The 13,527-nt window shown below is 37.2% G+C and overlaps 2 protein-coding genes and 1 long non-coding RNA gene across 6 annotated transcripts; all 3 read left to right on the top strand.

The window, feature by feature from the left end:
• Positions 1-7: 7 nt before the first annotated feature.
• On the top strand, positions 8-6,542 carry LOC137723176 (uncharacterized). Of its 4 annotated transcripts, none has more exons than XR_011066866.1 (11): positions 8-45; positions 995-1,315; positions 1,431-1,531; positions 2,344-2,403; positions 2,517-2,728; positions 3,655-3,714; positions 4,554-4,671; positions 5,204-5,555; positions 5,665-5,732; positions 5,843-5,992; positions 6,083-6,542. It is a non-coding gene; the product is annotated as an uncharacterized lncRNA (long non-coding RNA). The 4 variants fall into 4 exon arrangements; XR_011066863.1 differs by having other exon boundaries at positions 2,332-2,403; XR_011066864.1 differs by having other exon boundaries at positions 2,332-2,403; positions 5,835-5,992.
• Positions 6,543-7,450: 908 nt separating this feature from the next.
• Positions 7,451-9,104, top strand: LOC137722857 (DNA topoisomerase 6 subunit A). Its single transcript, XM_068461957.1, has one exon. The coding sequence runs from the start codon at positions 7,675-7,677 to the stop codon at positions 8,938-8,940; it is 1,266 nt and encodes a 421-aa protein (XP_068318058.1). The 5' UTR covers positions 7,451-7,674; the 3' UTR covers positions 8,941-9,104.
• A 3,239-nt stretch (positions 9,105-12,343) lies between these two features.
• On the top strand, positions 12,344-12,920 carry LOC137722002 (subtilisin-like protease SBT2.4). Its single transcript, XM_068461011.1, has 2 exons — positions 12,344-12,428; positions 12,514-12,920. Exons 1-2 carry the CDS (start codon positions 12,344-12,346, stop codon positions 12,918-12,920), a joined length of 492 nt encoding a protein of 163 aa, XP_068317112.1.
• Positions 12,921-13,527: the final 607 nt, after the last annotated feature.

The following is a 13,527-nucleotide window of genomic DNA, read 5'->3' as shown; positions in this document are numbered from 1 at the left end:
TTGAATGGACCAAGCCATAATTCTGGGTCATTCACCCTTCTAAAGGTACCCACTTCTTCATTCTAAACCTTGACAGTTTACGTCATCACTTTTTGTTTCCTCTGGTATTAACACCAAAGTTATTATTTTTAGGGGCTTTTCAATCTAAGTCCAAAAACATAGGTAGTTTTTTAACTAAGTCCAGTTATCCAATTACATATTTTTATACCAACTTTGCCCTTTTAGATAAAAATATTTAAATTCTTTAATTTTTGTATCATTTATTCAGTTTTTAATTTTGAATATTTAAATACTAACTAAAATATTATCTAGTAACCACCTAATGATGTTTACCTACAAAACCGATATAATTTAGTATCTACCTATTGTATAGGAAGAAAAATACTTTATACCAACAAAACATATGTAATCTACTGCAAAACAAAAATAAACTACCTATTGTATAGGAAGAAAAATGCTTTATACCTACAAAATAGATATAATCTACCAACAAAATAAAAATAAACTACCTATTGTATAGGAAGAAAAATGCTGAACCTTCATGGCAGAACATTAGAATAGAAATATGATATAATATACCTCCATTAAAGGAACAAATACTAAACAAAAAAAAAAGGAACAAATACTAAGTTTCAGTTTACCCTTATGATACGCACAAAAATATAATAGAGCAAATATAAATGCATGATACTGTATTATTGCTTGCAATTGATACTGTATTGCCGAACGAATATGTAAAAAAATTGTGAAAGCTATAACTAATCCTACAATTAAGGGATTAGATAAACCACAAATAATCATATAATTAAGAAATTTTGAATATTTACTACAATTTATAAGTCTAAGGGATAAATATGGTACAAATTATAAATAAGCTTATGTGGAATATCAATTATTGGACTTATTTCAATGCAGTGGACTAATTATAGTAATGACTCACAAAATTGGATCTATATCAAATTATCCCTTATTTTTAATTGGTTCCTTGAGACAGGTTTTCGTTGGGAGAGTTTACGAGTAGCAGAAATTCCCCAATTGCTTGCTCGTTTTCCATTTGGTTTCAGATCGCTCGGCTTCTCCGTCTTCACCCATCGTTGCAAATTGCATCTCGAATGCCATTATGTTCCCCCAAATGCTGCATTTCTGTATATCACTCAACTCCCTCTTTCTCTCATCAAATCAAAACCCCAGATCCAATTCTCTCCCTCATCAGACCCCATAACATCATCTGAATTACAAGATTGGTGCGTGGGGAGTATGCATGTGGCAGCTCCAAGGATTTGAAGACCCAGAGAAGAAAAAGGAGGAAGAAAAGGTAACATCTTGAAAAATTGATTCCTTTAATGTTATAATTGCAGACCCAGAAGGATAATTATGTGAATTACTGAGTTTTCGAAGGAAAGTAATTTCGATTTTTTGATATTTGGCAGGCAAGAGAGAAGGAACTGAAAAGCAGAAAGCTTTAGAGGATGACGGATTGGGTTCCGAAGCTCCGACCATTCTGACCGAGAACGAGTTCAATAACAACAAGGTAACGGAATTCAATGTTTTGTGTTTGTTATGGAGGCGTATTTGCAACAGTATAAACCTCTTCAAGTCTTAAACGGATTGGAATACACGATGTCCAAAATGCAAAGCACTTCCGGTTTGCAAGTCCTTTTTTTTTCTCCGCTGTGTTCACACCCAACTTAATTAGTTCCATTCTATCACCTAAATTACATCATAAGTAATCCATAATATATCAACAACACACATTATTAATTAGCCAAGTTGCAATATATTTACATTTATAGAGGGCATGCAGGGAGCATAGGATCGTTCTTGCATATATATTCTCCTTGAGAAGGCAGACATGACCGTGACATTTAGAACACATTTATACTCATGAGGCATTGGGGTAAAGTGACTGTTCTGTTTTTTGTTGTTATTTATTTATCTGGAGGGACAACGAAACCTTTTACTGTTTGTTGGAAGGAATATTAAAAGCACACTATTTTGTCAAATTGTTCTGAAGTATTTGATGATGATTTTAGAATTCTCCTGACTTTCTAACTGAAATTTGTGCCAAGGGAACCCAACTAAAGTGGTTTGCTGCTCCACCTATGAAGTATTAGTGTATTATTTGTTGTTGTTAGAGTTTTGATTGGATTTTGTGTGGGATTGTTTGATTATTTTGTTATTTTATTGCGGTTTTTTTTATTCGACTATTATATTTTGGTTTTGTCAATTACATTTTACTGTGCTTCATGGTGTAGAATCGTCCTAGAATATCAATGCCTGAGATGGCTGATAAAGGATAAGGTATTATTTGATTGTTTTATCTGTTTTTAGTTATTGGTGCAGAGCTTGAAGGAAGTTGTGGATAACTGCACTGAGGTTCTCACCATGAAAAAATTTGTCAAGGTGTGGACAACTTCTGTTCCTTTTTGGATAATTAATTGTGTTAAACTTATGAGTTTATCTCTACGAAATGAATTTACTCACATCTTAATCAAATGGATTTTACTTTTTTGTAGGATTCTTCATTTAAATTTCAAGGGTTTAGGTCAATATTTTCATTTGAATTTCTGGGTTCTTTTGATGTGAAGATTAGTGAAGTAAGGGATTGGGTTTTCAAGAAGCACTAAGCGCTCGAAAGTTTCTCCCACAATTTTTCCAGCCTTAACTTCTTTGCAGGGCTTTGGCATTCTCTCATTCAAGCATCAAAGAGGCTTTTGCCTGATACGAGGTTCATTTCCTAGCTCCAAGGTGGCTGTCTCTACAGTTTCAACTAGAATATAAAATATCAAAGCCCTAGTTATATGCCTAAAAATTTTTACCATCATGTGACTTACATTAATCGAATTATAAGTAATTAATTTAAGATCTACCAAAGTAAATACAACTTTAAGCACACAATAATTTCGTTCTATTGTAGTTTTCTTAGATACTATATAATTACGTTTCTTATGAGTTATGAACTATAATAAATGAAAACATAATTGAAGAAAAATGATAAAAACTCAAATAAGATTGCAAATTCCCACTTTCGATTTGTACATCAAAGCCATTTTCTGTACTGTTCATTTTTGCATATCACCATGCGTATGATGGATCATATTTCCGTCTTCAATTTTAATGGCGTAAGCCATTGTTGATCAGTTGTAAAAACAAGCAAACTACATGACTCAAACTACCAAATTGGAACCATGAAAACGAAAATAAAAGATCTCTAAACTACAAGGTGCAAAACTGTGATTGGCCAATTTATGTACTTGCATCACATCATATCTAATATAGTAACAAACTAATTAACAATAAGTAAGAAAGACTGATTTGATGATGTTGAGGCTTTTGATCATTGTTTTATAACTTGCATTTGCCCTTTGCATTGTTACAAATGGGTATAAAAGTCACACATTCCACTTCAGTCTACTATATGGTATGTTTTCTTTTTCAATCATTAGATACCTAAGCCTACAACCTAATTCCAAACATTAAGCCAGTTCCATTCAACATGTTTTCGAATTTAGATTCTTTTAATATTTATACCTTTTAATATTTATACCCCTTGTTCACTATTGATCTTACCGTGCACTCTTTATTTTGTAGTGTGTTTTTATTTGTCAATGTTTCAGTACATTTGTACTTAATTGATTATGTTTGTGTCTTTAGGGCTTTAAAGTGAAGTTTCAAGTGTTTCTGAATTCAGGACAACAAGCTCTACACGTCAAGGTAAGCGATTTAGAGTTTTGGTTTAGTATGGCTCTAAGGTGACTAAATTAACTGTTTTTCTCTCATATATTGAGTTCTTGATTGTTTATGAAGCTTTTGTCCAATTTTCTTTTTATTTAGAATTGTAAGTTTGAATTTGGAATTGGTTTTCTATGAATTTTTAGATTTTGTTATATTGGCTTAGTGTAAAAGTTGTGTACGGGAAGAAGCTTTTCAATTTTGGTTTTTTGCTTATGTTTTATTTTGTAACAATAATAAAGAATAACCATATGATTCTGTGCACTGTTGAATGATTATATTTTCACATCTGCAAAATTGTACTAGCAACTTAATACGACATGGACTACATGTTTAGGCTTAATAAACTTGAAATAGAATTCATTTTGCTTATGGAAAAGTACACATGATGTGGGTGTTTAAAATGTTTACCTGCACACAAAATCACATTTTCTTCGATAATTCAAATATGGTACCATGACTTAAAAACCTATCATTGTTAATAAGTGAATAAATACCGTGGTTGAATATCAAAGCTCTGTGGAACTTTAGATAAGTTTAGAACAGACCAGACCAAAGGGTTGTTAGAATCCCCTGATGGCAGGGCTAATGAGGATGGTTCAGCTGCATATACAACTGAAGTTCTCTCTATCAACTTTAATCTGTTAGTAGGAAAAAAAAAACCATTTATTTCATTGTCTCATTTTTTCGTGTGAAAAAAACATTTAGTGTTTGAAACTTTCCATGGTGCTTTGTTTATAGAAGATTCAGAGTGGGGATTATCTAGCTTTCATTAATTGGCATCTTTTTTTTTTAAGTATCGTCTGTGCTTTTGTTTGTAGGATCAATTTGTGAAAGAACTTAGCATAGCATAGGCATTATCAATTTATCAGCTGAAGTATTGTAGCTATATGCACGACTCCAACAAGTCACCCAGTCATACAATGGGCTTGCACGTCTGTAAGCTCCCCATCCCCTTCCCTCTTTCCCCCCTCCATTTTCTTCTTATAAGTTTCATGCTAACATAAATTTATACATCGGTAAAATAGGAACCGCTATATTTTGATTAACTCTTTATATGTATTAAGAGTTGTCAACAACTGCTATATATTTTGTGTAAATATTTTGTACATGTTTTATATAAATAGTGTTTACATATCTAGGCACAATCCTTACAATACATTCAGTTCCTTATTCTAACACTTATATACAATGCTTATAATTCATTTGACATTCCTGGGGCAATGCGCGTGCTAAAGCTCTAGTATCTACTATTTGACATAGCCATCTGTTTAGCTTCTTGCCAAACATAAACTTTATTCAAGGTTGCTCTGTTTTGTACCGACTATTTTTCACTTATATATGATTGGAATTTGCAATAATATATGTATGGCAACACATACTGCATTCAGTTCATTAAATATGTTCTCATCAAAATGTTAGTTTACAACTTCCAGATTTAAAATTGATGGTCTTCCTTATTCTTTTGCAGTGAGATTATGGGACAGGATATTTTGCAACTTTCGTATTAGGGGATTTTGGTCGCTGTATTGACAAATTAGTACTGCTGTTTATTACAATGCAACTTTTAGCCATCAAAAGGATATTCTCGGATAGCAACAATCTGATATCTTTAGGATGATATGAGACTGACAAACCAGGTCAGATTTGAGGGGATTGGGTCAATGTTGAATGGATTCTTCAAGGGAGTCCAAGCAAATGTTCAAGATTAGAAGCATTCTAGGCGAGTATCAAGATGTCCTACAAGAAGCTTTATTGATAGAGTGGAAGCATTCTTTTGAACAGGACACCATATATTCATCTTACTACAAGTACTATACGATGTATGTATCATCACGAGAACATTTACAAGTTGTAATTAACCATTTTTATTTTTTGGCAATAATTGTAGTGCTAATTTTACGTATGCATGAGAAATTGTTTGTTTCACAGGCAGCAAGGTGGCATTGTATAACATAGTTGCAGGCCCCGCTAAAAAGAACATCTTGTGCATTGACAAGGTAATGTCTCTTATCCGTCTGAGCCAATTTTTGAGCATCTTTGATTATGTTTGAGCAGTAAGCACCAGATGACAAGTACTAAGGCAGCTATATGATTTCAAGTGTATCAGCATGCATTGTCTTTTCCGGTCAGGAAGCGATTAAATCAAAGTCGCAGATTTCCATTGCCAAGCATATGTTGTCCTGGAGACCTTCAGTTGCCGCAATTTTCCAACAGACTTGAAGCTTTTCAATGAGTTTCGATGTCCTGAATTTCAAAGGTAAACAATGGAATTATATAAGTTCTATTGCAGATTAAATTCAGGTTGAGCGATCGAGCTGAACATCATCTCTTCTTCTATCTGTTGCAGGGGCACTGCAGTTGATAAATGACTGGCTAGGGTTACTAGTTTTTCATTTGGCTAGAGTCTGTGGATGTAGAATGATGGCACGCTTCAAGTGAAATGACAATATTTATTCATCAAAGCTAGTAGATCGGATATTGCTCAGTTGGTATGATGAGTCGATATATGCATAATTCAAGTAAAGAGCATTGACATGCAGCTAAGTGGACATTGAGTTACCTCCATGATATTAGAGATGTTGGTTTATGCTTTGAGAGGGATGACTCTGGTATTGGCAACTTTGCAATTGGTTATGTTGATTCAGATCATGCAGGTGACATGGATCAAAGGAAGTCTACTACAGGCTATCTGTACTATGCTAAAGGGCCAGTTTGTTGGAGGTCCATTTTGCAGTGGTTTGTTGCGTTATCTGCTGTAGAGGTTGAATATATGGCAGTTGTGGAAGCTATAAAGGGTGTCATTTGGATGCATGAACTTATCAGAGATTTAGGGGTTGATCAGAAGCAGTTGGAGGTGCATTGTGATAGTTAGAGCACCATTTATTTGGCTAAGCATCAAGTTCATTATGCGAGGACTAATCACATAGATGTGCATTATTACTTGTGCGTGAAGTTGTTGGTGAAATCTCCAAAAGATTCCAACTAAATACAACCCTTGTTGAAATGTTGACTGAGGTTGTTGGTGTAGCTAAGTTTGTTCATTGCTTGAACTTGGCTCACAGTTTGCATATATAAAGAAAATGTTGGGCAGTAGGAGTTTGGAGCATTTGGCTTTGTATAGAGAGGAAATTAGTCTCTATATTTTCTTTTCTATTTGTTTTTTTGGTGTGTAAGAGCTATTGGGTATATTGGGGTATTGAGTAGTGAGATTGCCAGACACTTTGTAAATACTCCCATTTGATTGATAGTGGATTATTGGGTGAGCTCCTATAGCTCCGAGGACGTACTCCAGTTACACTGACTGTTGAGGAACCTCGTTAAATCTTGGTGTCTTTTCTATTTTGTTCTTGCATTTCATTTGATATATTTTTTGTGGGTTAGTTTATGTTTATTTCCAATTGGTTTGGTGCTATTCTAGCAGAACAATATGTCGTATTGCAGATTAAATTCTGACTAAGCGATCGAGCTGAAAATCGTCTCTACTTCTATATATTGCAGGGGTATTGCAGTTGATTAATGAAGGGCCAGGGTTACCGTTTTTTTCATTTGGCCAGGAGTATTTGGACGTTGTCGTTCTCTACCACCATCTTCGTGTTATCAGCGAAAGTGTTCATATTCAGTAGACGACGAATGTCTATACTTAGTACGTCCGTGATCCTACTGGGTACCAAATATCTTCGTTCAAGCTACTCCATGCGTAATGTAGCGGGTCACTTTCGACCGTCTGAAATAATTGATCGGGCCTTCGCGTTCGGGTTCGGGTTCGCGTTCGGGCCTTTAAAGTTTCAACTTGGGTTTTGTTGGGCCTTCGGGTTCGGGCCTCCATTTGTAATCAGAAAACCTAAATACAAATACCTAGAGTGAAAAAAATCAGTCGCAGCCACCAACCTCAGCGCTTCCCGCCACTTCAACCCTTCTCTCTTTCCCCATATCCCAACGATGGCGGACAAGAAAGGGAAACGCCGTCGACCCGACCCGAGCTCCGACGACGAAACCCACCATCCCAACAAGAAGGTCCCCAAGAAAGACACAATCATCAACAAAACCCTCGAGAACCTCCGCTCCACCACCGCCGCCGCCTCCTCCTCCAAATCCCTAACCCTCGCCGACCTCCCCATCTCCTCCACCTGCCGAGAGGTCCGCGAGCTGGACCACGAGTCTGTACAGTACGAGATCGAACTCCAAATGCTCAAGGTCATCAAATCCATCCTCGACGGCGACGGTTTCACATTCCAGGTCCCCTCACGCGCCGCCGCCAACCAGCTGTACATCCCGGAGCTCGACCGCATCGTGTTGAAGGACAAGACTTCCCTTCGCCCGTACGCCAACGTCTCCACCGTCCGCAAGGCCACCATCACAGCTCGTGTTCTGCAGCTGATTCACCAGCTCTGCCTCAAGGACATCCACGTCACCAAGCGTGACCTTTTCTACACCGATGTCAAACTCTTTCAGGACCAGAATCAGTCCGATTCGGTCCTCGATGATGCGGCCTGTATGGTTGGCTGTACGCGCTCTAGTCTCAATGTGATTGCCTCCGAGAAAGGTGTAGTTGTGGGGAGGCTTATATTCAGCGACAATGGCGATATGATTGATTGCACCAAAATGGGAATGGGCGGAAAAGCCATTCCGCCCAATATCCACAAAGTCGGTGATGTGCAGAGTGATGCATTGTTCATATTGCTGGTTGAGAAGGATGCGGCTTTTATTCGATTGTCTGAGGATCGGTTTTACAATAGGTTTCCGTGTATTATTCTGACTGCGAAGGGGCAACCGGATGTAGCCACCAGGCTCTTTTTGAGGAAATTGAAGCTTGAATTGAAGCTACCGGTGCTCGCCCTTGTGGACAGTGATCCATATGGCCTGAAGATTTTATCCGTTTATGGTTGTGGGTCGAAGAACATGTCATATGACAGTGCGAATTTGACCACACCGGATATCAAATGGTTGGGGATACGGCCGAGTGATTTGGACAAGTACAAAATTCCAGAGCAGTGTAGGTTGACGATGACAGATCAGGATATCAAAACAGGGAAAGAAATGTTGGAGGAAGATTTTGTGAAGAAGAATCCAAAATGGGTTGAGGAGCTGACTCTTATGGTGAAGACCAAGCAGAAAGCAGAAATTCAGGCTCTGAGCGCATTCGGCTTCCAATATTTGACTCAGGTTTATTTGCCGCTAAAACTGCAGGAGCAGGATTGGATATGAGCCTCAGGCTTGATGTTTTATGGTAAGTCATGAATTTACTTTGAGATTAGTTTGTCGTGGTGTAATATCCTTGGAATTGTTAAGTTGAAAGGAAACGGAATGAAATGAATGAAGAATGATTTTGTAACTTTGTTTCCACATGAATGATAAATTCATTTTTCTTATTTCCCTGTTGATGTTGCATCTCTGTGTGTATATAATCAAAGAAATGTGTTCCTAATGTGGGATTGTAATTTTATAAACTTCTTCCTTTGGCGAAACTAGTTTTACGTTGAATTGTTGTTCCTCATCATCATTGAATCTGTCGTTCCTTATGAACGTGCAAACCTATTTCTTGGGGCACTTCTTTTCCACAGCCGCTGTAGCAGCGATCCTCTGGTTACCTTTAGCCTTTCTAGTGCTACAGGTCTTCCAGATCTCACTATGTCAGTTTTGTCGTGGGAACTGAACTCTCCTTGTTTGGCATAGCTGTCTTGTATAACTCCTTCGCACCACTCCTCAACCAGTTGCTCGAGTGATGATCGTTAGATTTGTAACTGCGAAATAAATGCATAAAAAGAAAAATGTACTTGTTCATGACAACCAAAATATGTGTTGGTATACCCCGCATTCCTCATGTCCCGATATATAGCCAGGCATTGTTGTATTTCGCTCACAGAAAGGTATCTGCTACGAGCCCTCAGAATTGTATTGGACTCGTGATCATTTTGTTTTCTTTGTCATTAAAATTATTCGCAAAATCGTGTCCAGACATGTTTGGAATTTCTTGTATCTTATATAAACGAAAGCGAAAAAATGGCTGGCGATTATGTTTTCATACATCTTGGAGCAGTTCCGTCCTTATGGCACATATGATTGGAAATTAGAACCATTTGTTCTTGGTACTCACGAAATTTGAGTGTATCTGATATTTCTTCATTTCTGCAAACAGCGACAATTCTCGCTCCAAATTTCCACTTTTCACACACACCTATGAACCAAATGCCATGAAGCATCGCATTTAGGGCGGAAAAATAATGCAATTTTGCATCATTTGTATAATGAAACGTGGTGTACCATTTCGTGTGCCCGTTACACTGAAAAATAAGCCTAGACACAAGCGTGACAGTTATGATCACCGCATTTTATACCAAATGATGTAAAATGTACTGAATTAGCATCCAATGAGATTACATTTACCTTCTCACTGTGAGTGGGAGCCTTTCTCTCTGAAAGTGAGAGTTTCTCTCTGTGAGTAAGAGTAACAACAAACCCTAGAATTTTCCTTTGCCGCCAATTCTAATTCCAATTAGGGTCGGTGGCAACCTTTTCTTCTTTCCCTTTGCAACATTTTTTCTTTCCTTTCCTTTTTGTTTATTTCCCTTTCTTTTCTTCCAGCGTATTCCACTGCCTTTTCACCACTGGCTATCACTAATCTCTCCATCCACTCAGATCCAGTCATCGAACTCTCAGATCCTTTCATCCATATGCCCACATGTCTTTCTTCCAGATTCCACCGATTCCATCTCTATTCAGACTTATAACCAATTTTGACCACGAACTGTTGCGGTCACCAACTGAGAAGGTGTGTAGAGTTCTGGTGTTCACACCAGCTCGGGTGGCCACACCACCTCCTTCTCTATATCTGCCTTTTCTGGCAGTGTTGCTTGTGGTAATCCCACAGGCTTCTTTGCTTTGGTGGTCTTGTTAGTTGTTTGATGAGATGCTATCGTTTGGAAGTTGGAATCCGTCTTCTTTCCACATCTGAGGTGATGGTTCTTGGTAATAGTAGGTGGTAGCGGTTCGAGATTGTCGGGGTGTGCTACTATGGCATCGATATGTTTTTTTTGTTGTTGTGGGCCCAACTTTGTTTTGGGCTTTGGGTTACTTTTGAGGTCCATATTTTTGTTTATGTGGATATTGTACTTGAATCTCTAGTTTTGTAATATGCTTGTTTTGCTAATGAAGTACCCTTTGATCAAAAAAAAAAAAAAAAAAAAAAAAGGGCATCCAATGAGATAAAAATCAACACTAAATGAGATAAAACACTAATTTGATGTGGCTGTTACAATCTCGTCCCACACATCATGTGGTATGAATAGCATTTTTGTTATTTTAGAGGAGAGGGGCTAGGGGTTAAGAATTTTTAGAAGCAACTCCTATGTATCGTTTGTTGGTTGGTCAACCAATTAATGGTTTTAACGCTTAATTGTCTTTTAATTAATATACAATGATATATTTATATTTAGTGGTGAGAAATTTGATCTAAGTTACACAATAGATCAACTATATAAAAAAAAAATGGTATTAAACTCGTCGATTTGAACCTAAAACCTCAAAATTATAAGCAAAAATTAATAAGACTAGACATATTGCTGAGTAATTAGATTGTTTTTTTTTCTTTTTTTTGACGAAGATTTGATTGTATTTAAAACGTAAAACATTGCAAGCTCCACCACAAGCCTGGGTTGTACCAAGGGCTAAAGTGGTCCTCCAAAGAGCATGGGCTCCAAATAACCGAGGCCTAATTACCCCCTTGGAAATCCACAAGCAAAAGAACTCGGGCGATGGCGAGGGTTTTAAGATTTCGTTAAATGTGTGGGACTTGTAAAAATTTATTTACATCCATATCAAAATCTATTTACATCCCTATGTTCTATAAAGAACAAATAGTACATAAAATTTATCTTATGTACATCCATGTAGTTATAATATATAAAAAATATCGTGTTTTCTATGTCCCAACTTTTCACATGTGATATAGAAATTATATGTTTCACTTGCTTATTGATTGGCTTACAATCTCAGCATGAGAAAAGCATTCCCTGATCTGAAGAAAAAAACATAGTTAACAATTTCTTTTGCTTTTCCTATTTATTTTTGGTATCATGTACAAAAAATGTAAACTCCAAGCAACAGATTGATAGTGGGAGGAACATGCATAAATTAAACTTTAAATTTCCATCACACTTGTTTGTAATTAAATAAAGTAAATATACAGTAATCATATCACAATCACAGAAGTAAAGATTTTCAACTACCACAATATTTAACAACTACTATGAATCACTTACAAAAAAATACACAATATATGCTCATGTTGATCTGAGGCCCTAAATTATGTGAAACGAATAAGAAGTACAACACGAACCTGAATGAACCTTTGCTTCATGAAATGCTGCATTACCATTTGCCTGTCTACACAGCTCTTAGACTCTTAGTTATTCTCGTAGCTCCAAAATCTCACGATTGAGTTACTCCATCTGCACTCTCATGTCTTATATGAATTCCATTTATTGCAAGTTCAAAAGAGTCAAACTCACAATTGAAGGATGATTTGTGGGGGAAGAGAAGTGATGGTAATTTTGATGGTATGATGGAGATGGTGATGGACCTTGCCAACTATTTGGATATTTAGAATGAGATGGCAAACGTCGTGGTCGACATGTGGAAACAACTCGATCAGAATCATCCCCCACTTCAATATCTTGATAGCTCCACACTGCCATGTGAGATGGCGATGGCTGGAATGACAATTGCTTTGCGTGCAATTGTCTGAAGCACCCACTTCCACTTCCACTTCCGGATATGAAGATTACATCAGCTTCTTGTGCTCATTGCCTGAAATCAGTCCAGCTGCAGTTAGAAATGCAACTGGTGAACAGTGCAATAACACACTTGACCATCCGGCCAATTTGAACCTCCCTTCGATAACATTATCGGCATTGAGGGGGTCTCAAATCGTCCGACGGATTTTCAATAACGTGGGGAGCAAGTCAGAGACTTATGTTTGCTCTGCGGTGTCACCTAATGGGACAATAGTAGATCTGTGTCCAACTTGGTTTAGGATTGCTCCAGAAGGCATCCAAGAACTGCATATACAAGTTAAAGTGACGCAAGCGATGGATGATTTTACATTTGGTGAAATTGTTCTTACTGGAAGTTTAAATCATATTGTCAGGATACCCTTATCGGTTTTTCCTGTTTCGATATCGAAATGATGAGAAGTTTTAGCTGTCACAACTCTGATAAATGGAATTTGAATGAATAAAATTATGATTGGATCAATGGTTAGAATACAGATCATGATGAATTTTACATATTACAATTGAATCAGCAACAAGGGGAGCGCTCATGCAGGGCCACCTCCGGTTGTTTGTCCTGGCCGGTCAGATTAAAGGGAGGATTATACGTACTCTTCAGGACTAGTCAGATATCCGAATGCCGCAAGTTGTCAGGAAAAGCATGACACAACTCTAGGAAACAATAGTCAGGAGGTTATTGTCATGTTGCACGTACACTCGTCGCACCGTGGATATCTATATATACTCCTCGCCTTAGGCCTTGGTTGGATATGTTTAGTTTGTCTAACTGCCTTTCGAATTCTCTGCTCGAAAACACGCCATTCGATAGTGGAATTCTTCATAAAAATGCTCACAAGCTTGCGTTTGTTTGGTCGTATTGTTGGCATTTTGGACATATATGCTAATCTTCTCTTTATGTTAGTTATAGTTGGGGGACAATAAATACCTGTTAGTTGTGGTTGACAAGGTCTGCAAAGACAATACTTGTCTGAATTGCGTTCAATTCAAGTCAACAAGCTCAATA

Source organism: Pyrus communis, chromosome 17 (genome assembly GCF_963583255.1).
Source record: "Pyrus communis chromosome 17, drPyrComm1.1, whole genome shotgun sequence".
In the NCBI taxonomy this organism is placed as follows: Eukaryota; Viridiplantae; Streptophyta; class Magnoliopsida; order Rosales; family Rosaceae; genus Pyrus; species Pyrus communis.
This window is presented reverse-complemented; position numbering and strand designations above follow the sequence as displayed.